This window comes from Equus asinus, chromosome 19 (assembly GCF_041296235.1).
Source record: "Equus asinus isolate D_3611 breed Donkey chromosome 19, EquAss-T2T_v2, whole genome shotgun sequence".
Taxonomy (NCBI): domain Eukaryota; kingdom Metazoa; phylum Chordata; class Mammalia; order Perissodactyla; family Equidae; genus Equus; species Equus asinus.
Genome location: NC_091808.1, coordinates 8,773,356 through 8,798,500, shown reverse-complemented (window position 1 = coordinate 8,798,500; position 25,145 = coordinate 8,773,356). Strand labels below are relative to the sequence as shown.

The following is a 25,145-nucleotide window of genomic DNA, read 5'->3' as shown; positions in this document are numbered from 1 at the left end:
ATTTTAGCATTCAATTTTAATTGGGCTGTTTGTCATTTGATTTTTTGGAGTTAAAGAATATATATTCTGGAAAGTAATCTTTTTAGCAGTTACTGATGTGGAAAATATCTTCTTCCTAGTTGATGAGTTGTCTTTTCCTGTTATTAATGATTATCTTCTGAAGAACAGGCATTTTAAGCTGAATTTTTAAAGTTTTTGGTGCTGCTGTATAGAATTACAATTAATTTTTGTATACTAATTCTGTATCTAGCTGTCTTGCTAAATCTTCTTATTAATTTTAATACTTTGGATGTAGTTTCCTTTGGATTTTTCATATAGATAATAATATCAATGGTAAGTAGTGACAGATTTGTTTCTTCCATTCTAATCCCTGTAACTTTTGTTTTTTCTTCCTGAACTGGCAATTCACAATTGGGGAGGAGATATTTTCCATACTAATAAGTGATGAAAGTTCAATTTTGAGTAAAAGCAATAGTAGCAGACATTTTTTTCTTGTTCCTCTTTTTTTTTGATATGTTAATAATTTTGCTAATGTGGCAGCTGGTTGTTAAAGGACTCTTACCTAAATATGTGTCTTTGGGTTTTGTTTGTTTTTACTGCCTTCAGTTTTCTTAGTTTTCCTTTGGAGTTTCAAGGAAGAATAGTATGCTTTTTTTCCAGGCTCAAAAGTATTAATTTGTTTATTTGTTTATTCATTCAACCAACATGTATTGGCCACCTAAGATGTACAGGTCTCAGTGTAAAATACAGAAATAAAGAAATGTTTATTCTCTTTAGGATGATCTATCCATTGATGAAGAGATGTACCTAAAGCACTGTGACACAGCTAGCAAGTGACACGTGCCAGAAAGGAGATATAACCAAGGAGAGTGATGTGTGGAGGAGGGAGGCCTGCTCTGGGGACAGGGATGACTTCCTGGCCTTGCTGCTCTGCTCCATGAAAGTAAAGTGAACTTGGTGTATGTTTTGTGGACCTAGTTCAACATGGAAGTCATAAAGGGAATGCCTTTAAGATAGGAATATATTGCTTAAGGAAGGAGCCATCTGTAGTATTTTTATGGATGAAAACCAGCAGTACCGTGTCGGTATGTAATGAATGCCTACAACATACATGAAGTGAACAGTCCTGAGATTTAATTTTTGGTAGTAAATGCTTTACATTTTCTGTTACAGAGTGAAGGAAGGGACAGGGAAGTTTACTTCTCATGGAAGATATTTTGTAATATTTCTGTTAGTTAGGATGCTTTTAGCAGCAAGTGATAGAAAACCCTGACCCAAAGTGACTTCAATCATAAGGGGATACATTGTCTCCCATAAGTGGGAGTCCACAGGTTGGGCAGGCTTCAGGCCCAGTATTGTCAGTGACTTGATAAAGTTGTCAGATAGCCTTTTGCTGTCTTCAATGATCTAGTTGTAGATTCTCTGTGGCCATGAAGACGGCTGCCAGTAAGGTCAGGCTACGTGCTTTCTTCATCCCATCCGACAGGGGAGGGGCCAATCCTGCCTGCCAACCATGATATTAATTACAATCTCCAGGGGAACTATGCCCTGATTTTTTTTTTTTTTTCCTTTTTAAGGTTGGCACCTGAGGTAACGTCTGTCGCCAATCTTTTTTCTTCTTCTTCTTGTTCTTCTTTGCCCCAAAGGCCCCCAGTACATAGTTGTATATATTCTAGTTGTAGGTCCTTCGGGTTGTGCCATGTGGGACACTACCTCAGCATGACTTGATGAGCTGTTCCATGTCCGTGCCTAGGACTGGAACTGGGGAAACCCTGGGCCACCAAAGCAGAGCTTGCAAACGTAACCACTCGGCCATTAGGCTGGCCCGTATGCCCTGATTTTATTAGAATAATGAAGAAATGCCTCTGGAACTGAAGATGAATTCCCTGTGTGAAAAAGATTAGGTTTCTGTTAGGAAGGAGGAAGAGAGGAGTGAATGTTGGGTAGGCAACCAATGCTGGGCAATACAGTTTTTATTAGATTATGATAAATATTTCCACAATTTATAATTTAAAAAAAGCCAATGTTATGATATTAAAGGAAGTTTAGAAAATAGAGAAGTCACTCATAGTCCTCTATCTCGAAAACAGCACTATTTTTAGGTATTCTCTTTTCGTAAATGTTTTTACGTAAATTATACTACACCTATATAACACTTCTTAAATTCTATGTCGTAGTCATTTTTATTTTGCTACATCTTAAAAATTATTTTTCTAAAATGCATAATCAGTTGAACAAATGTGCCATGATTTAGTTTATCATTTACCTGTTATCGTAAATCTAGATTACTTCTTTTATTCTGTTTCAACTCTAAGTTTTTTTAGAATAAACTTTATTTTTTAGAACAGTTTTAGATTTACAGAAAAATTGTCAGGATAGTACAGAGAGTTCTCATATACTCCGGCATGTAGTTTTCCCTATTATGAACATATTAGTGTGGTACATTTGTTACAATTAATGAACCAATATAAATACATTATTAATTAAAGTTCATATTTTTATTCAGAAATCCTTGATTTTTAAAAAATCTAATGTCTTTTTTCTGTTCCAGGCTCTCATCCAGGATCCCACATTACATTTAGTTGTCATATCTCCTTGGGGTCCTCTTGGCTTGTGAGAGCTTCTAAGTTATTTTGAAGGATATATTTTAATGCAGAGTAGGCTGAAGTGTGTTTTTGTTTTTTTTTTTTTAAAGATTTTATTTTTCCTTTTTTTCCCAAAGCCCCCTGGTATATAGTTGTGTATTTTTAGTTGTGGGTCCTTCTAGTTGTGGCATGTGGGTTGCTGCCTCAGCAAGGCTTGATGAGCGGTGCCATCTTCATGTCCAGGATTCGAACTGGCAAAGCCCTGGGCCACCAAAGCGGAGTGCACGAATTTAACCACTTGGCCACGGGGTGGGCCCCTGAAGTGTGATTTTTAAGAGAAAAGCCAGACGTTTTGGTGCAACATTGAATTATAGTTGTCTTAAAGCAACTGTTGCCATCTTTTTGGACAGTGACTAGAAGACATAGAAACTACTTAGAAAACTGTAACATTTGAACTATAACGCGTGAGAGGGAAAGTCACTTTAAGTATTCATTTTTTTTTTTTTAAGATTTTATTTTTTTTTCCTTTTTCTCCCCAAAGCCCCCTGGTACATAGTTGTATACTCTTCGTTGTGGGTCCTTCTAGTTGTGGCATGTGGGATGCTGCCTCAGCGAGGTTTGATGAGCAGTGCCATGTCCACGCCCAGGATTCGAACCAACGAAACACTGGGCTGCCTGCAGCGGAGTGCGCGAATTTAACCACTTGGCCACAGGGCCAGCCCCCTTTCAGTATTCATTTTAAATATACACTGAAATTAAAATAAAAACAAACCCTTCTGTAAGACAAATGCACAATGTATAAGTCAATTCCCTAGTAGATTCTGCTTTTGTTTAGATCTCGAGATATTCTGGTTTTCAGAGTGACAGGAGACTTTATGAGTAAGTAGACAGCATAGGATTCTTTCTGGGGCATCTAAGGCCCCAAAGCATAAGCTCTTTAAGCATGCTGACCTGTTAGATTTTTATCTCTTGCAAGCTGTCAAGTCTATGCTGCTGTCAAACATATCTCCAATAAAAATCTCTGATAAATTTATTTAAATAAGGTACTTGAGAAATGTTCTCTGGAACTTAGTAAAATAAATGTTAATTACTACTAATAGAAACTTGGAGTCATTGATCACATTTGGAACCCATAACCAAAATATAATTTTGTCTTTATGAGCCATGTTGTAATTTCAGTAAACAAAGCAAGATTCTTTGGACTCAGAATATAGCCTGGTGAAAATTTTTGCCAGAACAGAAAGCACCAATAAAATAAAGTAAAAGACAAATTTCTTTTTCTCTTAATTTCAGTACAGGTCCAATGTCTGATATGACTTATTCCGACAATTAATCTTAGGTCCGTCATCACCTGCTTGCTTATGATCTCCTTCCTTTTCACTTCCCATCCCCACAGAAGAGGATCCAGTACTCAGCTCTGGTTGTCTTTTTGGAGAAGTTTCTCCATCTCTTGGTAGGCCGTAGTTCATCACCTCGTTTTTCAGAAAGGGTTTATGAGAACTGTGTTCTCCAAGTTCTTAATGTTTAGAAATCTTCATCTTTGAAATCTAGCAAATTCACTGGAATCCGTTTCAGTGGTGATTTTCTTCATTAGTTTTTCCTAAGAAATTGTATACCCTTTATATCTGTAAAATGTCTCTTCTTTCAGGAGAGTTGTCTGAATGATATCTTTGCAGATGTTTTCTGTTACGTATTTCTAGTTCCTTCCTTCAGGAACACCAGTGTTGCCAATGTTGGATCTCCTTTGTCTGCCTTTCACGTCTGTGTGCTTTCTCTAGAATCTTTTTTAACTCTTTATACTTTCTGATTTCATTTTCTTCACTTCTCTGGAGCTTTTTCTCTGTGATCCTTACTTTGTTCAAATAGTGTCCATTCTTCCTTACCTTCTGTATGACCTTCATTTTTGTGACGCTTTTATTGTTCTTTTCTACTTATTTCCTGGGTCTAAAACACTAGCTTTTATCTCCTTTTGTGACTTATTTATTCCTTATGCAATAAGGTGATATTTTCACCAGTGTTTGAGTTCTTGCAAGTATCGTCTGTCAAGATTGTCATGTCTGTGTCCACATACATACAGAGTATTTTTTTATCCTTCTGCCATTTTTTTTGCCACTTCCTTTCTTCTTTTTTACATGCAGTATTTTTCAGTAGACTGCCTGGGATGTCTTCTTTCTCTCCCTCTCTCCCCATTTTTAAATAATGAGTTCTTTCTGGATTTTAGTGTTATGTCTTAAAAGTTGGATATTATAAAATACTTTTTTTTTTAAAGATTTTATTTTTTTCCTTTTTCCCCCCAAAGCCCCCTGGTACATAGTTGTATATTCTTCGTTGTGGGTCCATCTAGTTGTGGCATGTGGGACGCTGCCTCAGCGTGGTTTGATGAGCAATGCCATGTCCGCGCCCAGGATTCGAACCAACGAAACACTGGGCCGCCTACAGCAGAGCGCGCGAACTTAACCACTCAGCCACGGGGCCAGCCCCTATAAAATACTTTTTTGTTCAAGTTTTTAGGCCTTCTTCCTCTTCAAGCATAAGGTAATCATTTTTGGCCACTCTGACCTCACCAGCTAAGAGTAGGGTTCCCACTGGGTTTTAAGTCTGCCTGACAAAGACTTACTGAGACTCCTACCACATATAACAATGTTTCTTTTCATATTAGTTTAGTTCTCTAAAAACCAGTATATGATATACCTCATTGTTTCTACTTCTCCCAGAAACTATGTATGCTATCTGATTATATATATGGGTAATTATTTTATGTGATTTTTAACGCTCTTGGGTAGAATCATGTGAATTGAGTTTTATAGTAAAAACAAAAAGGGTCAAATATTGGCAATTTCATATGTCTCAACATAATATATGATTGACCTCTTTATATTATTGCTTGCCATTCTTGAATCCTTACTTCTGAGTCATCTCTCAACTGGCTTGAATTGCAAGTATATTTTTCCGGGAAGGAAGTGGGTGGTATGTTTTATGCCTTGTTATATCAATCGGGGTTCTTGGAAACTCAGATTCCAATTCAGAGGAATCACGGCTGTGTCCCTGGAGGCAATAAAACCTCTCAGCTATAGAGGTGAGTATTGTTGTGAGTGGATCTTAAGTATGATATTGAAAGGCCCAACTCCTCCTTTGCACCCTTGGTTTCCAGGCCATGTGCGTGGCTCTAAGATACTAAGAGCAATTTTGTATCCTAAAGGATAGCACTCCAACCTCACAAGGTGTTGCCTTCCAACTTAGTCCATTAGTACATTATTACTCCATTCTAATGAGTGAATTCAGTGGGCGTTGCTACTTCCAAATGGTGAAATCCTTGATTACAAACAATGTTGAGTGAGATTACATAATAGCTTAAAAGATATTTGGTAAATCTATGGATTGTGGTGTTTATACAAGCACGGTGGGTAGCATCAATGACGGTAGCAAACCCAAACCTAGAATTAGTGTTTCTTCTTCTAGAGAGAGATTACCGCCCTTTCATCATAGAAGAGCACAGCAAACCTGCTATCAAGGAGTTGGTGGGTCCTCCTGCCAGGGTTCTGTATCAGAGGCTCAGAGTTGGTTGCTGCTGCTGGCAAACTGGCATCCTGCAAGGGTGGTAGCCAGGTATCATTAGTGAGAGGCAGTCCCTGCTGTGGAGATCATTTCCTGCTACCATATGCTTTATTCTTGTGCCCATTGAGCAAGCACTGCAGTGGTTGGGGGAGGAGATTGGTTGACATTCTCAGGGCAGATCATCCTGCTTCCGCAGTGGAAGTCTTGCTGAACATTCTCATGGAACACAAATAGTCATACTCTGGGCTTATTTCAGTAGGTCCGTTTCATCCACATATCTTTTCCCCAGATGTCCTTGTTACTAGTCCTCCAGTTTTTCTTCTTTCAGGTCTCTATCCATCTGGCCAAACTTGTAGCCACTGCTCGTCAGGCCATCTCTCCTCAGCCAGAGTAGACCATGGATGTATTGCTTGAAGTTCTGCCCTCAGGGAGGAAGTTTCTGCTCTATTGCCTTTTCAGAGACTACCCCTTAGAGTAATGCTATGGTAGTCCACTTATGACTCATGACAATGGAAGGTCAGTTGGAACTAGGCATCCAAGGTACTGAGACCTTTCTACATCCTCCTATGTAATATCTTGTATATATATGTGGTCTGGTTCTCTGAGTCTCACTTTTTTTGATTAGTATCCCCACTCCTCATGTGAGAGACTTACTGAGACCCTGAATTCAATGATATAATGATTTATCACCCTTTGAAAGTTTCTTTCCTGTCTTAGCCTGGCAGCTGCAAGAGATTCAAAATACTTTTTTGATATACATAGGAAATACCTGAGTTTTCGTCTTAGTCTGGAATCAAGAATTTAGAGGTGGATCATGTAATTCTTTGTTTCCAACCCTTTTTCAGGTTCTCCAGGTCTCTCCCTGTTTCTGTGAGCTCTGTGATATCTTTCCAATAAATTTATTTTCCAACCAGAGTTAGTTTCTTGCTTACAACCAAGAACCCAGATAGTTAAAGACATCAGTATTAAGAGATGAATGTAGAAAACAGAACCTCAGAAACCTGTGAGACTAATAAATGGTTTAGATGGGTAAATCCCCTTAATTTGCAAAATGCTAATTAATTTCCAAAATATTCTTCAAATTTCAAAGGCAGTGACAACAGGTCCCCCAAATCCTCAATGGGAACTTCATTCTAGTGAACTTAGATAATAGTCATTTTGAAAATTAATTGGCATTTTGAAAATTGAGGCCTGTGTCTTCAGATGTTTGGATTGTTGGTTGCAAACAAAAGAAAACAACTTTGGTCAGAAAAGGAATTTACTGGAAGAATATTGAAGGGCTCACAGAAACAATAAGAGGCTCTAGCAGCTTGAAACGAAGTGGGAATGAAGGCAACTCTAGAGAGCCAAGAACAAGAAGTCCAACCATTGTCTTTTTTAATTTAATTTTTATTAAGTTAATGATAGGTTATAATCTTGTGAAATTTCAGTTGTACATTATTGTTTGTCAGTCATGTTGTAGGTGCACCCCTTCACCCTTTGTGCCCACCCCCCACCCCCCTTGCCCCTGGTAGCCAGTAATCTGTTCTCTTTCTCTACATTTTTAAATTCCTCATATGAGTGGAGTCATACAGAGATTGTCCTTCTCTATCTGGCTTATTTCACGTAACATAATTCCCTCAAGGTCCATCCATGTTGTTGCAAATGGACGATTTTGTTCTTTTTTATGGCTAAGTAGTATTCCATTGTATGTATATACCACATCTTCTTTATCCAGTCATCTGTTGATGGGCACTTAGGTTGCTTCCATGACTTGGCTATTGTAAATAATGCTGCAGTGAACATTGGGGTGCATGGGATTTTTGGAATTGCTGACTTTAAACTCTTTGGATAGATACCCAGTAGTGGGATAGCTGGCTTGTATGGTAGTTCTATTTTTAATTTTTTGAGGAATCTCCATACTGTTTTCCATAGTAGCTGCACCAGTTTGCATTCCCACCAGCAGTGTATGAGGGTTCCTTTTTCTCCACAACCTCTCCAACATTTGTTACTATTTGTTTTAGTTATTTTTGTCATTCTAATGGGTGTAAGGTGATATCTTAGTGTAGTTTTGATTTGCATTTCCCTGATGATCAGCGATGATGAACATCTTTTCATGTGCCTGTTGGCCATCCATATATCTTCTTTGGAGAAATGTCTGTTCATGTCTCTTGTCCATTTTTTCATCGGGTTGTTTGATTTTTTGTTGTTGAGTTGTGTGAGTTCTTTATATACTATGGATATTAAGCCTTTGTTGGATGTATGACTTGCAAATATTTTTTCCCAGTTAGTCCGACCATCATCTTTTATCAGGATTGGATTGGCGACAATGCCAACAGTTCTTTCCACTGCTCTTGCAGGACACCATTGCCACTAGACACTGCTGCCACCACCACTAAAATCACTAGAAACCACTCTAGCTGCCGTGAATGAATCCTGAGCCCTTCTTTGTCTTTGCATTTTTCTCTTCATGTTCAAAGTCTTGAGTTGAGGAAGAGTCTAAATTACACACAGTATGCTGGCTACTGGTTTTCATAGAGTGAGAGGAGTCTTCTGTAAACAGAGGCTAGGCATTATGTAGGAGGCTGGTCACTTCTATGATGGGAATTGTAGTCATTTGGCCCACTTAGATGCAATGTGGAAGTCTTCCTTTCTAATTTGTATGCCTTTTCTTTCTTTTTCCTGCTTTATGGCACCCACTGGGCCTCTAATACTGTATTTAATAGTATTGGTGAGAGTGAACACCGTTATCTCCTTCCTGGTCCAGAGGAAAGCGTTAAGTCTTTCACCATTAAGTGTGGTATTAGATCTAGGATTTTCATAGGGCCCCTTAATCAAGTTGAGGACGTTCCTGTCTATTGCTCACTTGCTGAGAGTTTTGATCATAAATGGATGTTGAATTTTGTCAAGTGCTTTTTCTGCATCTATTGAGATGATTGTGTGTGTTTTTTTCATTGTTTGCTAATATGAATTATATTGATTTTTGAATGTTGGACAAATTTTGAATTACTTGGTCATGATGTTTTATGCTTTTTATATATTGCTGAATTCTATTTGCCAGTATTTTGTAAGAGTTTTAAGTTGGTGTTCATGAGGGATATTGATCTGATGAATCCTTTGACTGATTTTGGTATCAAGGTAATGCTGGCTTCATGAAACTAGTTGAAAAGTGTTCTATCCTCTTCTATATTCTGAAAGAAATTGTATGGAATTGGTACTAATTCTTTCTCAAATACTTGGTAGCATCATCATTGACGCCATCTGGGCCTGGAGTTTTCTTTGTATGACGATTTTAAACTATGAATGCAGTTTCTTTAACAGATATAGTGCTATTTAAGTATTGGTTTCTGCTTGAATAATCTTAGGCAGTTTGTATCTTCCCAGAAGTTTATCCATTTCATCCAAGGTATTGGATTTATTGGCTTAAAGTCATTTTTAATTCCCTTATTATCCTTTTAATGTTTGTAGGATCTGTAATGATATCCCTTCTCTCATTCCTGATAGTGGTAATTTGTGACTTTTTCTCCTTATTTTTCTTAATCACTCTAACCAGAAACTTATTTTATTCTCTTTTCAAAGAATCAGCTTTCGATTTTATTAGTTTTCTTTCTTGTTTGTTCATTTTCAATTCATTGATTCTTGTTTCTTTATTATTTCCTTCCGTCTGTTTATCTGGGGTCTAATTTACTTTTCTTTTTTTAGTTTTTTAAGGTAGAAGCTTAGATCATTGATTTCTTCTTTTCTAATATGAGCATTTAATGCTGTTAATTTCTCTCAAAGCACTGCTTTAGCTACTTCTCACAAATATTGATATGTTTCATTCAGTTCAAAATATTTTATAATTCTTTTTTTCTTCTTCTTTAACCCATGGATTATTTAATTTCCAGATATTTGTGGATCTTCCAGATAGCTTTCTCTTATTTTTTTATTTTATTTTTTATTTTTTAGTTTATTTTTTTTAAAGATTTTATTTTTCCTTTTTCTCCCCAAATCCACCCAGTACATAGTTGTGTATTTTAGTTGTGTGTCCTTCCAGTTGTGGCATGTGGGACGCTGCCTCAGCATGGCCTGATGAGCGGTGCCATGTCCACGCCCAGGATCCGAACGTGTGAAACCCTGGGCCGCTGAAGCAGAGTGCATAAACTTAGCCACTCGGCCACAGGGCCAGCCTCCTGTTATTTTTTTCCTTGTATTTTTGCTGTCTTTGGCTTTTTGTTGTGCTTCCTGGGAGATCACCACCTAAGTTTGGGGAGAAGGCACTGGTCTGAGTCCACGTTGTATGTGAGGAGTCTACAGGCTACCTAGAGTCCACAGGTCAACCCACAGGGTACCGAGAGCCTATGCTGGTGGGCAGGCATATGTGTCAACTGTGGGCTGGTCTCTCTTGGCTGGTGTGTGAGAAATGGGGCTAGCCCTGCTGCCACCACTGCCATGTTCTAGTAGCACGGCTAAAGATGAGAATTTGTTAAAAGTCTGCATCTGAGGCAACCACATTCCCAGTCTCCCTCTACCACTGTGCACCTAAGAACTCTGGCAGCCAGGCATCTACCCTTAGGAAGGAAACAGAATCTTCTTCAAAGAAATTGAATGGCCCCAGAGAAGGCCCTAATGCCAGAGCTAAACTCCTTGCAGGAATAGCTGAGGGTGGATTCCTAGATCACGCTGGTGGATGAATAGACCTGCACAACAGAGGGGGTGTCCATCTTTGCTCTCCCCAACACCCTCTACAAAGGCAGTTCTTTCGAGACTCATATCACATTTCCTATTGACTGTCTGTATCTAACACACAACTTTAGACTTGTGGTCTGTATGTGGCATGCCAATACTTACGAGAATGGAGAGCTATCAATTTTGATGTATGTGTAGATAACCCACAGATAAAGAGTGAGATCTGCCCTCTAAGAGGTGGAGCCCCACTCATGATGTCAAGACTATCTTATTAAATGCCCTTTTAAATGCAATTTTGCTTTTAGTGGACCAGTACCCTACAATGTGAATGGTACTTTGCTGGGTGACTGGATTACAGATAATTTTAACTTTCTTCTTGGTGCATTTCTATACTTTTCAACTTCTCTACAGTGAATATATATTACTTTTGTGTTTAGATAAAATATTTAAAAATATTAAGGTAGAAATTAGTAGGATTGTGAAATAAATATAAACATCAGATCTAATTAGTGAGCATGACTTAAGGAATAGGCACTCTGAAACTAATGATTTAACAGCAAACTGGGTTGATCAGAATTGTCTCTAAAGGTGTTTGCAAGAGAAAGAATTGAGAAAAGTTTTTAACAATATCAGTGTGACTTCTCTGTGAAAAACAGTTGTAGGGGTCCTAAGAAAAGCCACCTGGCCCCATGCCCCAGGTCAGAATGCCTGAAGAAAGGTAAAATTACATTGTAGTCATGGATTTAATAGGACAAGAGTATCGTTGTCCTTCTGCTTGGCCCCCCAATCACTGGTAGTGGAGTTCCTGCTGGGGGAAGGACAGGGGGTTCGAAGACTTTCCGGGGTCACTTTTAGAGAGGAAACAGGTGCCGACATTTTACTTGTTCACTAACGAGTTGTTCCTCTCTGTCCTGTCCGCAGGCAGCTGGCTAAGAGTCTTGGGCAGGCTGGTGAAATCGAGCCTGAAACAGAAGGAATACTAACAGAGTATGGTGTGGATTTCTCTGATTTCTCTTCAGAAGTTCTAGAATGTCTCCCTCAAGGCCTGCCCTGGACAATTCCACCGGAGGAATTCAACAAGAGGAGAGATTTAAGGTAAATATCTGAAACTCTTTAAGAGTTAAACTTATAACTTATAACTTAACCTTCCTAGGAGCTGGGCTCAGATGTTGCCATCTTTTCACAAACATTCAAGTTCAGTTCAATTGAGAATTAAGTGCTCTGTACCAGAGGTCGGTAAAGTATGGCCTGCAAGCTAAAGCCAGCCCATTGCCTGTTTATGTACAGCCTATGAGCTAAGAATGGTTTTTATATATTTAAATGGTTGAAAAAAGTCAGAAAAGAATAATCTTTCATGAAAATTATATGAAATTCAAATTTCAGCATCCACAAAGTTGCGTTGGAACACGGCCATGCTTAATTGGTTATATATTATCTATGGCTGTCTTTTTATACTACAAGAGCAGCAAAGACCATATGGCCTGAAAAGCCTAAGATAGTTGCTCTCTGACCTTTATAGAAAAAGTGTGCTGACCCCTATTCTAGACCATTCTAATTTCAAAAGTTACAGTTGCTACCCTCTTTTCTCATTGCTATGCCCCATAGGTCTGGTTGAATTAAGACAGTGTTATCTGGTTAGAAGAGCCTTCCTTTAAATGGGCCTCTTCGGGCACAGAGCAAAGGATTCAAGACTTCTCTGTGCTTGGAGCTTCATTTTAAAGCTTTACTTTTAGGTCTGGAATTTGTTGGAAAGTACTTTTGTGGTATTTTTATAACAACATCTTCTTTGAAGATGTTTCTTCATTGTGGGATGTTAGTTCTTTTCTGATATTTCTCTTCAGAATTTGGTTTCAGAACTGGCATTCATTTTGGATGCCACATGGAGATATTTAGAACCAAGAAACTCTTCATGCAACCCACTGAGGCTGTGGAAGGTTTTTTGCTAAGGTCATCCCGTGTCAGAGCCTTTTCTGCCACCCTTGTTCGCTGCATGCAGCTGAACTTATGATACCTTCAGCTCTTGGTGCCCGTTACTCCACCTAGTTTGAGAATCCTTCTTCTGTGTTCCATCTTGCTATTGTGTCCTTTAGGAATTTGCTGCCTTTTTTGCTTTTCTTGTTGAGGGTAGGCAAGGAAAAGGAGATGACAGTTAGTCCCCTTTCCTTTTTGTTGGTAGCTCTGATAGAACACACATTGTATCTGAAGTCAGTTAACTCAAGTTGCTGTCCTAGCTTTCAGCAATAAGCACTCTTCACAGACCCTCCTGCCAGTGAGTAATCTTGTCAGGGGCTTTGAGATCTTGGGCCCATAAGCTTACTCTCTCTGAACCTTTGTTTTGTCATATACAAATTGAGGGGCTGGTTTTCAGACATCTTTTCTTAAATCTAGGACTCTATAAAACATTTTAATGAGAAAAGAACGTCAAGATGAATGGCTGAACTTTATTGTTTGAAGTATAAGTTAGCATAGCCATTTCACAGTAGCTATCAACATTTCAAATGTACCTTTCTCCCAAAAACTCTACCTCCAGGAATCCATCTTCCTCAAAGAATTGTGCAAGAATATATACAAGAATGTTTGTTGCTGCTTTATTGTAGAAGTAACACTGCTAATGTTTATCAATAAAGGAATGCTTAAATAATGTAAGTCATATCAATAAAATAGCATTCCCTGCAGCTGCAAAAAGGAGTTAGATCCACGTGGACTGTCCTAAAAGGATGGCCATTGTATATTGCGAAGTGAAAGAATCAAGTTTCAGAGTAATATGAATGAGGCTATTTCTTTCTAAAGTAAAATAATATAAAAACTGTATAAATGTGTATACACACATACATATATATGTACACATAAAAGTGTACGTGCACAGGAAAAGTCTGCAGGGAGATATATCGAACTGTCGACAGTGACTGCCCATGCATGGAGTCTGTAGAGTAGTAGGAGTTAGATGATATTTTACTTTTCATTTTATAAATTGCCCTATTATTCAAATTATTTAAAAAAATAACCTTTAAAAATTATAAATGGGACTATCTGGAAAGAGAGGTGCGCAGCATTTCCTAGTCTGACTCAGCCTATAGATAAGCAGTCAGGCACTTCAGCAGTTATAGAGCCCAGCGTTGCTCTAGGTTCCCGTCTTATGGCTCCACCTTTTCTTTTTCTTTGGCCCCATTGCCTTCTTGGTTAGACCACAGAAGGTCTCTCCTAAAATATACCCATGTGTCCTGTGAAAGGATCCAAAGACACCGGGAGCTTATGGGATGCTCTCTGCTCTTAGCAGAGTAACAGGGATTTTTTTTAAAAAATCACTTTAACTTCCAAACACTTTCTCCTTACCTATTATCTCTAGGATTATGTTTCTAAAATTTGAGTCTGAGTTTTTTACGCCTTTGGCTTAAAATTTTCAACTGCTTCCTGATGCCGAAAGTAGTAATCTCTAAACTTCATTGAACATGCAGTCCCAATAACGTTTCCTTATTTTAAAATTATAAGTGTACTTACTGCTTTACTAGTTTATTAAGTACATTATAAACATACATAAAAATGGAAAACTGAGAATGAAATAAATTTTAAAATATTTTATTTTACTTAAAAAATATATATAAAACTGTTCATGTTAATAATTTTACTTTTGGTGAAAGCAATGTGATTGAATAGTGTTTTTTTATTATTATTTTGTTTTAACAACTTGTGATATAGAAACTCAAAGGTCTGATTCTAAGTTTTGTATATTTTGGCACTTGATTTTGGTTTTAATGGTTATCATAACTGAAAAAGATGCTTCTTATCTTGGGAAGAAGTGAGCTGAGCTTACTAAATCATAAGACTCATTTTTCACTCCTCTTCACCAGTTATATTCAGATTCATTTTGAAATCCAGCTAATAAATTTCTCTCTCTCATAATGTCAGTTCTTGTGGACTAATTGAAAGGTACCGCATTTTTAGGTTTTTAAAAAATAGGTTCATAATTCTTGGTTATTCTTCAGTTGGCATCTTTAAAAACTAGTTAGAAAGTTCTATTAGAAAGTTTAAGTGTATAGATAGGAGCAGTTTTGTAGTTTATACATTTAGATCATTTTAGGCTCCCAAATTGTATAACAGTGGAAACATTTCAAAATATCCATTCTTAAAATTTTATCTTTAAAACTTGAGTTGGTGTTTTATTTTATTTTCAAACAGCAGTAACTTTTTTTCTCATTGTTAAAATGTCACCTTTACCTTCAAGGGACAGATTAAGTGTGTTTAATTTTTTTTAAGTATCTGCTAGGTATCATGTGATGGACAGTCATTGTATTGAAATCATAATCTGGCTGATGATGAATTCATATTAGGTGTAGAAGAAGAGTCAACTTTGCCATTTTCCTGGTGTTAGTAGTCTAAGTATTACTAGTTTAGCATTATCTTCAATTTGTATATCTTTGCAATAATCTTTTTTTAGCCACTTGCCTATTTTGTAAGGATTAGTTTAGCTAAAACGAGATAATTTCCATAAATCCGTGTGTTGGGCATGGGTAAATACCCATTGATCAGAGTTGGCTGAAAGCATAGGAACCAATGAGAGTGCCAAGGTCATTGTCTTTGTGTCCTGGAACACTGCCCCTTTCATCTCCACACCTCACCAGCTGACCCACAAACTGCGTGAGGGCACCCTGGTTAATTTATGTAGTCCTGGTTAATCTCTTATTTTTTACAATAAAAAATAAGCATGAAGAGAAGTCCATAGTAGGCTGAAGTGTTTGGATCTAATTACCTTTTCCTTCTCTTTGGCTGGTCTTGGGATACATTTATTCAGTTTTTCAAGCAACACGTATTTGTTGAACACCATCCATGGGCAGTGGGCATTCAACAATGACGAAAAATAGATGTGGTCTCTGTTTTTATGGAACTGTCTTGTGGCAGAAGAGCATGAATCAAATGTATTAAGCAATAGTCAAATATGGAATGGTAATAGAGGAGAGAGGTACTTGGTAGAAGAGTTTGTAATATTGTGATTTCTCCTGCTCAGAGGTCCAGTGCCTTCAAAGAGGTTTTATCATTATTAATTTTCCTAGGAATATCAAAAGAACTGGGAATGAGTCCCATGGCATGCTAAAAAACATGTGCTACAAATAAATACGTATACTGTAAACTCCTAAATAAAATCTTCTATGTCTTTTTTCTTTTTCTCCCTTCTTCTCCCCATACACATTCATTTACATATACTATTTATATATGTGTGTATACATCAAAAAATATGCCAGGCACCAGGTTAGCCACTAGAAATACAAAGGCAAGTAAGGCCCAGCCCTTGTTCTTCAGGACTTTATTGTTCCTCAGTGAGATAGTTTATACTCAAATAAATTATAGCAGAGTATGGCAAGTGCTCCTATATTCATATGAGCAGACTGCCACAGTCATTGGTGCTTGAGCTGAGGTCTGAGAAATGAGCAGGCATAGAAGGAACTAGAGTGACTAAACTGGTCTTCATTTTAGTGATAGGCTGTGGCTGCAGAAAAGGTGATATGTTCCCTTAAGACTTCCAGATCCTTTTATAACAGGGCTCACAACTCCTCGGGTCTCGACCCGCCCTGCCCCCTGCCGGGCCACCCTGCCGTGGAGCCTGCAGTGTTACTCTGGCTACGTAAGGACTTCTACATATCCGTTTAGGTTTGGTATTTGAACAATTATATTTGGAACAGAAAAGTTCCATCAATCTTTAAACCTCATAATCCAATTATGTCAGTAAAATTCCAGTTTTTTTAGTCCAGTGGAATTGGGGTAATATTTTGCAAACTGAAGTTGAGAGAAATAGTGTTTATTTTGAAAAGAAAAATGGTTGGTTAGCAATTTTCAAGAAGTAAGGCTGGTGTGAACTCCTAGGGGCGATGTGCCCCTTGTGATTGGGAGCACCATTTTTCTGGACCTTCAGCTCCAGTCTCTGGAGAATCCCTGCTTGTATGGCCTAGACCAGCCTGCAGCTCTCTTTAGCAGGGCATCTGAGGTTAAAAAAAACAACAAAACACCAATACTGCAAGGCTTTGGGGATCAGGAAGAGAATATATCCAAGGCAACTGCTTAAAGGAGCTGTACCAGAAGCCCAAGAAACCCCAAGGTTATTTCTGAGACTGGCTCCAGTTATTTCTAATTTCATTCATATTGTTTTGTTCCTTTGTTGCTAAACTGGAATAGGAAGACAAAGCTTAAAAGCGCAATTAAAGTGGAAAATGAAAACTTAAATATTTTAGGGAGAAAATACCATGCTAAACTGATTTTTATATTTTTCTTGTAGTTAGTAATATTGTGGGAGTTAGGTCACGTCACTTTTCAGTAAAACTATGAGTGTCATTGAAGTGGAAGTGGTTTCTATAGTTTTTCACAGGAGAACTTGTGGATATCTATTTCTTTACTATTCCCTCAAGAAAAAGGAAGCCCAGTGACCTCCACCGGACCATTACAAATGTGAAACTTGGCACTTAAAATTGCTTGCTCTAAATTTTCCAATTGCTTTCTCTTTTTTTTTCCATTTAATGTCGTTCTGCCAACTAGTGATTTTATTATTATAAACAGGACATTGTATTCACTTTTAAGAAGAAATATGAAGCTGGAGGTAAAATTACAAACTGCAGCTTCTCAGCTGCCAAAATAGAAAACAATGAGCTAAAAATACTGAGCACTGAAAGGGTGTTGTGGTAAGAAACATTGAAATATCTTCAAGATGGAACTGTTCTGGAAAGACAGAAATTTCCTCTCACTCCAGGTAAAACCAACCTTGAAATAGGAACTTGAAAGGAGAGATATATAATACTAACCTCTTTCAGGTCAACCTTTTTGTGGGAAAGCTTTCAAACATAACTAACATTAAATGACTAATGATCTTGCTGTTTATCAGGAAGTCCAATATGATTAAATTGCCATTTAGAAAAGGTTCCTCTGGTAAGAGAGTGTGGCAGCGTAGAAGGAGCACTAAAAGTTAGTCCTGGCTCTCCCAGGGACTAGCTGGGGGACCTTGGAGAAATCGGTTAAATTCAGGGAGAGAGGGGGAGAGCAGCTTCATCTTTTGTAAAATGCATTATGTGATCAGGTTAGGATTTTTCAAAAGGTGTTGGTAGGTCATGAGTTCTTTGGCATTTTAATAGGTATTATGGAGAAAAAGGGTTCTGTGGCCAAGTAGTTTTGGAAAACAGCGGGTTAATAGATTTCCTAGAATTTTTTTCTTGTGGATCATCTCGTGGAACTAGCGTTCCTTAGAATACACTTTGAAATTGCTAAACTAAATATTTCAAAACGTACTAGCTCTAACAGTACGTGACTCTGTGTTTGGGAGGTCCTGTCTGAGTTATTCAGAGCGAACTCATTCTTGAATTTGAAAGAAAATGCTATCCTATTGGTGACTATTTGCCACATTTAGCTGACAAATATCGACTGTGCCTCTCATCTTAAAGAATTTCAAGGATTATGCTTTAAATCTCAGCTCTTCCATTGCCAAGGGAACTCCTTGTTTCCTTACCTGGAGGGAAGCAAGATTAAATTGTTCTGCATTAAGTGAGGAGGCTGTCATTGTCATTTGAAACTACTGGTGATATTATCCCCTTCTTGTAAATTCCAACTCACTGTTTGTGAAACTACAAGAAACTCAAAGATAGTAACAAAGATTATGGGTCCTAAAGATCCACAGCTGGATGTTCTTAAGAAATTTAAGGATTTGAGTAGTTTGTCAACCCATAAAATTTATGTTGATAAATAGCACTACTCTTGGAGAAGAAAAATATTCAAAGATCAGTAGATTTTTAAAAAATTATTTTATTGAGGTCATTTTGGCTTATAACATGGTATAAATTTCAGGTGTACATTATTATATTTCAGTTTCTGTATAGACTGCATTGTGTTCACCACCAGTAGTCCAGTTTTTATCCGTCACCATACATATGTATCCCTTTACCCTTTTCACCTTCCCACTACCTCCTTTTCTTCTGGTAACCACTAACCTGTTCTCCCTTATCTATGTGTTTGTTTATCTTGCACATGTGAGTGAAATCATACAATATTTGTCTTTGTCTGACTTATTTTGCTTAGCATAATACCTTCAAGGTCCATCCATGTTATCACAAATGGCATGATTTTGTCTTTTTTTTTTTTGTGGTCGAATAGTATTCCATCGCATATATATACCACATTCATTTATCCATTCATCTATTGATGGGCACTTGGGTTGCGTCTACGTCTTGGCTATTGTGAGTAATGCTACAGTGAACATAGGGATGTGTAAATCTCTTTGAATTGTTGATTTCATGTTCTTTGGATAAATACCCAGTAGTGGGATAGCTGGATCATATGGTATTTCTATTTTTAATTTTTGAGAAATCTCCATACTCTTTTCCATAGCGGCTGTACCAATTTGCATTCCCACCAGCAGTGTTTAAGGATTCCCTTTTCTCCACATCCTTTCCAACACTTGTTATTTCTTGTCTTGTTAATAGTAGCCATTCTGGCTGATGTGAGGTGATCAGTAGATTTTATCTGGATAGGTGGAAGAATGCCTATTAGCAGAGAAGACAATATTTGAATTTATACCCGGAAATAATTTTTTAGCATTGTGGAAATATGAATGCACAGGAAAGATGACTAATTTCTATATTTCTAAATAAAATTTGTTTGGAAATTATACTGTAATGATACAAAAAATATTTTTTGTATGGGTTGCCTAGGATTTGGAGTAAATTGTTGGGGTATGGGGATACATAAGCGTCAAGGTGACAAAGTCACTTCACTGTTTTTTATATTGAGATATTCAGGCACCATAAATTTCACCTTTTTAACTTGTACAATTCAGTAGTTTCTAGTATATTCTCAAAATTGTGCAATCATCACCTCTAATTCCCAGAACATTTTCATCACCCCAAAAAAGAAATCCCATACCCATAGCAATCACTCCCCATTCTGTCTCCCTTCTAGCTCCCAGCAACAATGAATCTACTTTCTATCTTTATGAATTTCCCTATTCTGGACATTTCATGTGAATGGATTCATATAATAAGCGGCCTTTTGTGTCTGGCTTCTTTTACTTGGCATAAATGTTTTCAAGGTTCATCCTTGTTGTAGCATGTATCTACTTCATTCCTTTTTGTGCCTGAATAGTATTCCATTGTATGAATATACTACATTTTATTTATCCATTGGTTGAGGGACATGTGGATTGTTTCCACTTTTTGACTGTTATGAATAATGCTACTGTGAATATTTGTGTGCAAGTTTTTGTGTGGATATATGTTTTCATTTATCTTGGGTATACACCTGTGAGTGGAATTGCTGGTTCATGTAGTCAGTCTATGTTTAACTTTCTGATTAACTGTCAAACTGTTTTCCAAAGTGGCAGCACTATTTTACATGCCTGCCAGTAATGTATGAGGGTCCTGATTGCTCCATATCCTCACCAACACTTGTTATCTGTATTCAGAATTATAGCCCTCCTTGCAGGTGTGAAATAGTATCTCATTGTGGTTTTGATTTCCATTTCCCTAATGCCTAATCATGCTGAAATGTTTTCCTGTGCTTAGTGGCCATTTGTATATCTTCTTTGGAGAAAGATCTATTCAAATTCTTTGCCCACTTTAAAATTGGATTGTCTTTATATTATTGAGTTATGAGTAGTTTATATATTTTAGATACCAGTTATTTATCAGATAGATGATTTGCAAGTATTTTTTCCCATTGATGGGTTGTCTTTGCACTTTCTTGATGCTTTGTGCTTGAAGCACAAAGGTTTCTAAATTTGATGAAGTCTAAATTATCTATTATTTCTTTGGTTGCTTTTGGTGTCATACCTAAGAAACCATTGGCAATCCAAGATCACAAAGATTTACACCTGTTTTATTCTAAGAGTTTTATAGTTTAGCTCATTCATTTATGATTATAATCCATTTTTAGTTAATTTTTATATATGGTGTGATATTAGGGGTCAAACTTCATTACTCTTTGCATGTGGATATACAGTTGTCTCAGCACCATAGGAAAAGATGTTTCTTTCTTCATTGAATTGTCTTGGCACCCCTGTTGAAAATCAATTGAATGTTTCTAATTATTTCTGGAATCTCAGTTCTCTTCAGTTGATCTGCATGTCTAACTTTATGCCATTACCACACTGTCTAGATTATTGTAACTTTCAGTAGGTTTTGAAATGGAAAGAGTGAGTCCTCTAACTTTGCTTCCCCCACCCCCCTTTTTATGGCTGTTCTGAGTCCCTTGCATTTCCGTATTAATTTGAGGATCAGCTTGTCATTTTCTGTATCCACTCCCCCCTCCACAGACCTCAGCAAAAAAAGGACCCAGGATTTTGATAGGGTCCTTTTGTATTGAATCTGTAGACCAATTTGGTGAGTATTATCATTAAATCTTCCAACCCATGAACGTGGGATATCTTTCCATTTATTAGAGCTTTAATTTCTTTCAATGATGTTTTGTCATTTTCAGTATACAAGGCTTACACTTCTTTTGTTAAATTTATTCCTGAGCATTTTTTCTTTTTGATGCTATGTAAATGAAATTGTTTTCTTAATTTTATTTTCAGATTTTTCATTGCCATTATGTAGAAATAAAATTGATATTTGTATATAAGTAAGTCCTGTAAACTTGCAGAATTCACTTATTAGCTCTAGTAGTTTTTTGTGGATACCTTAGGGTTTAATATATTTAGAAGATCATATCATCTCAAATAGAGATTGTTTTACTCCTTCCTTTCCAATCTGGGTGTCTTTTATTTCTTTTCCTTAGCCAATTGCTCTGCCTAGAACCTCCAGTACAGTGTTGAATAGAAGTGACAGCAGTGGACCTCCTTGTCTTGTTCTTTTTTTTGTGATAAGAGTGACCCTGAGCTAACATCTGTGCCAGTCTTCCTCTTATTTTTTGTGGGATGCTGCCACAGAGTGGCTTGACAAGTGGTGCTAGGTCTGTGCCTGGGATCCAAACCTGCAAACCCTGGGCCACTGAAGTGGAGCACACAAACTTAACCACTGGGCCATCCCGCCTCCTTGTCTTGTTCTTGATCTTAGGGGGAAACCATTCAGTCTTTCAACGTTAATTTTAATGTGAGCTGTGGGGTTTTTTTGTAGATATTTTCTAGCAAGGTGAAGGCAGTTCCTTCTGTTCCTAGTTCATTGGGTGTTTTTCTCATGAATGGCTGGTGGATTCTGTTATATGGTTTTTCTGTGTCTATGTGATTTTTGTCCATTATTAATATACATTTCATTGATTGACTTTTATATGCTGAACCAACCTTGCATTCCTGGGTTAAATCCCATCTGATCATTATGTATAATCCTTTTTATGTTGCTGGATTTGTCTTGCCTAGTGTTCTCTTGAGGATGTTTGCATCTGTATTTCTAAGAGATCATGGTCTGGTAGTTTTCTTTTGGTATCTTTGTCTCGTTTTTGTATGAGGATAATACTGGCCCCACAGAATGAGTTTCAGAAGAGTTTGTGATTATTAATTCAGTCTCTTTACTTGTTATAGGTCTGTTGAACTTTTCTATTTTTTCTTAGTAAACTTCAGTTTCGGTACTGAAACTTCAGGTTCAGTAGTTTGTATCTTTCTATAAATTTGTCCTTTTTATCTTGGTTATCTAATTTGTTGGCATGCGTTCATAATATTCTCTTATAATTCTTTTTATTTTGGTAAAGTTAGAAGTAATGTCTACTCTTTCATTTGTGAGTTTAGAATTTGTCTTCTCTCTTTTTTTCTTTGTCAGCCTAGCTAAAGATTTGTCAACTTTGTTGATCTTTTTACATAACCAACTTTTGGGTTTGTTTATTTTCTCTCTTGTTTTTGTATTCTCTTTCATTTATTTCTGCTTTAATCTTTATTCTTTCCTTCCTTCTGCTTGCTTAAGTTTAGTTTCCCTCTTCTTTTGCTAGTTTCTTAAGGTAGAAGGTTATGTTACTGGGTTTAGATCTTTCTACTTTTTTGTATAGGTATTTACAACTATAAATTTCCCTTCAAGCACTGCTTTAGTTGTAGCCCATAAATTTTAGTAGGTTGTGTTTTTGTTTTCATTTATTTCAAAATTTTTCTAATTTTCATTCATCTCAAAATATTTTCTAATTTTCTGATTTCTTGTTTGATCCATTGGTTATTTAGGAGTATCTTGTTTGATTTCCATATATTTGTGAATTTCCCAAGTTTCCTTTTGTTATTAATTTCATTTCATTTTGGTTAGAGAACATACTTTGTATGATTTCAACCTTTTGAAATTTATTTGAATTTGTTTTATGGCCTGGAGAATGTTCCATGTGCACTTCAGAAGAATATGTGTTCTGCTGTTGTTAGATGGGGTAGTCTATAGATATCTGTTAGCTCTAATTGGCTAATAGTATTATTCAAGTATTCTATTTACTTATTGATCTTCTGTCTAATTGTTTTCTCTGTAATTGAAAATTAGGTATTGAAATCTCTAGCTATTGTGGTTGAATTGTCTATTTCTCCTTTCCGATTGGCCAGTTTTTGCTTCATATATTTGGTAGCACTGTTCTTAGGTGCATATATATGTATTGTTATGTCTTCTAGATGGATTGACTGTATTATCATTATAAAATGTCCTTTTTTGTCTCTAGTAACACTTTTTATCTTGCAATCTATTTTGTTTTTAGTTTAGCTACTCCATCTCTTTCTATTACTTTTGCATGATATATCTATATCATGAAGAATATCTAGTATATTGCATTTTAAATGATGTAATGTGGAAAGTCTGAAAATCAGATTGTTTCCCTCATCTCCCCAAGATTTGTTGTTGTTGCTATTTGTTTTTGCTGCTGTTTGTCACTTTCCTAAACTAATTTTATAGTCTTTACTCTTTGTCATGTGAAGCATTGAAGTTTCTGCTTGCCTAGCTTAATGATCAGCTAATGAATGGACAGAGATTTTCTCAAGTGATTGGAACTAATAGTCTCCCAGCCTTGGCTGAGAGCCTCTGTGCATGTGTTGGGACATACTTTCAATGTTCAGATATGCACTTTACAACTCTGCCTTAGACTTCACTACCTGCCTGTGCAGAGCTTCAAGGTCAGCTAGAGGTGAAAGCTTAAGACCTTATCGGGTTTTTCCTTGGCATGTACACAGCCTTAGGCGTGTGTGTGGCTGTCTAGATCCCCAGGAATATGTCAGGCCTTTTCAAAGCCCTCTATGGACATCTTATTCTCTAGTTTTAACTTTTAACTTTTTTGGTTAACTTCTTATTTGCCCAATTGTTATCACCAATTCAGAAAACTGCGCTATTAAATAATTGCTGCTGATTGTTTTTGATGAACACCTGGGGCTATAAGGCTCTTTGCACTGAACAAGGTGTAGGTCAGGTCAAATTAGTGTGATTGGTGTCAGGGAACTGCCAGGTCAAATAATGACAATTCCTCTGGAATGCTATTTTCGGTGAGTTTCTAAACCTATTCTGCCCCCTTCCCATGGCTGCTAATCTGCTGGTTTTCACCATGGTTAGAAGGCTGTTGCAGAGATGAGGGGAAGGACATGGGAATAAGGCAGATAAAAAACCTCACAAAGCTCGCTCTTCTTATTGACATTCAGCCATTTCTCTTGAGTAAATGTACTTCAGATTGTTACAAGCCTTTGGTTAATTTCCAGAGTTATGAAAAGATTGATTTTGACTATTTTGTCAATGTTATTGATGCTTATATGGAGTAGTGGCTTTTTCAGGGCTCCATACTCTGCCACTTCCACTGATGTCACTCTCAGGTCTCTTTACTTTTTAATGCCTGAGTTGGAGATAAAAGAAGACAACTTCTAGCAGAAAATTTTGTCCAATCTGAAAAGGTACATCTGTATGATTCTATTTATGTAACATTTTAGAAATGGGGAATAGATTTATAGTTGCCAGGGATTGAAGAAGGCAGGGCAGGAGGGAGTTGTGTATGATTATTATTAGAAGACAGCTTGAGGGATCCTTGAGATGATGGTAGTGTTTGTTATCTTGATTGAGGTGGTGCTTATGTGAACCTACACGTGTGATAAAATTGTATAGAACTTAATGAGTACAAGTAAGAGTGGGAAATCTAAATAAGATTGGTGCTTTGTATAAACGTCAATATCCTGTAATTTTTTAAGATTTTACCATTGGAAGTTGGGTAAAAGGTAGATGACATCTCTCTATTATTTCTTATCACTCCATGTTAATTGATAGTTATCTCAAAATAAAACATTCAAATTTTAAAAAAAAGAGGCGCCAGGTAAACACAGATGAGGAAGTAATTAATTTTGCATGAAGAAGCTTTAAAACCAGATAATCTTTGACCTTGGCCTTGAAAGATGAAGACGATTTCCATAGACTTTTGTCTTATTATTAAAAAAAGAAGAAAGAAGAAAAAGTAGCTAACATTGTTGCT

At 36.9% G+C, this 25,145-nt stretch overlaps 1 protein-coding gene across 11 annotated transcripts in view; it reads left to right on the top strand.

Moving 5' to 3' along the window:
* The window catches only part of DIS3L2 (DIS3 like 3'-5' exoribonuclease 2), a 345,001-nt gene that overhangs the window by 159,340 nt on the left and 160,516 nt on the right, over positions 1 to 25,145 (top strand). For all 11 annotated transcript variants that reach the window (XR_011495510.1, XR_011495509.1, XM_070489410.1 and 8 more), the window contains one exon: positions 11,709 to 11,882. Coding sequence is in view for 9 of the 11 variants with exons in the window: in XM_070489410.1 (XP_070345511.1) it covers positions 11,709 to 11,882 (174 nt within the window). In the remaining 2 variants the exon portion in view is untranslated. The remainder of the gene's footprint in view (positions 1 to 11,708; positions 11,883 to 25,145) is intronic.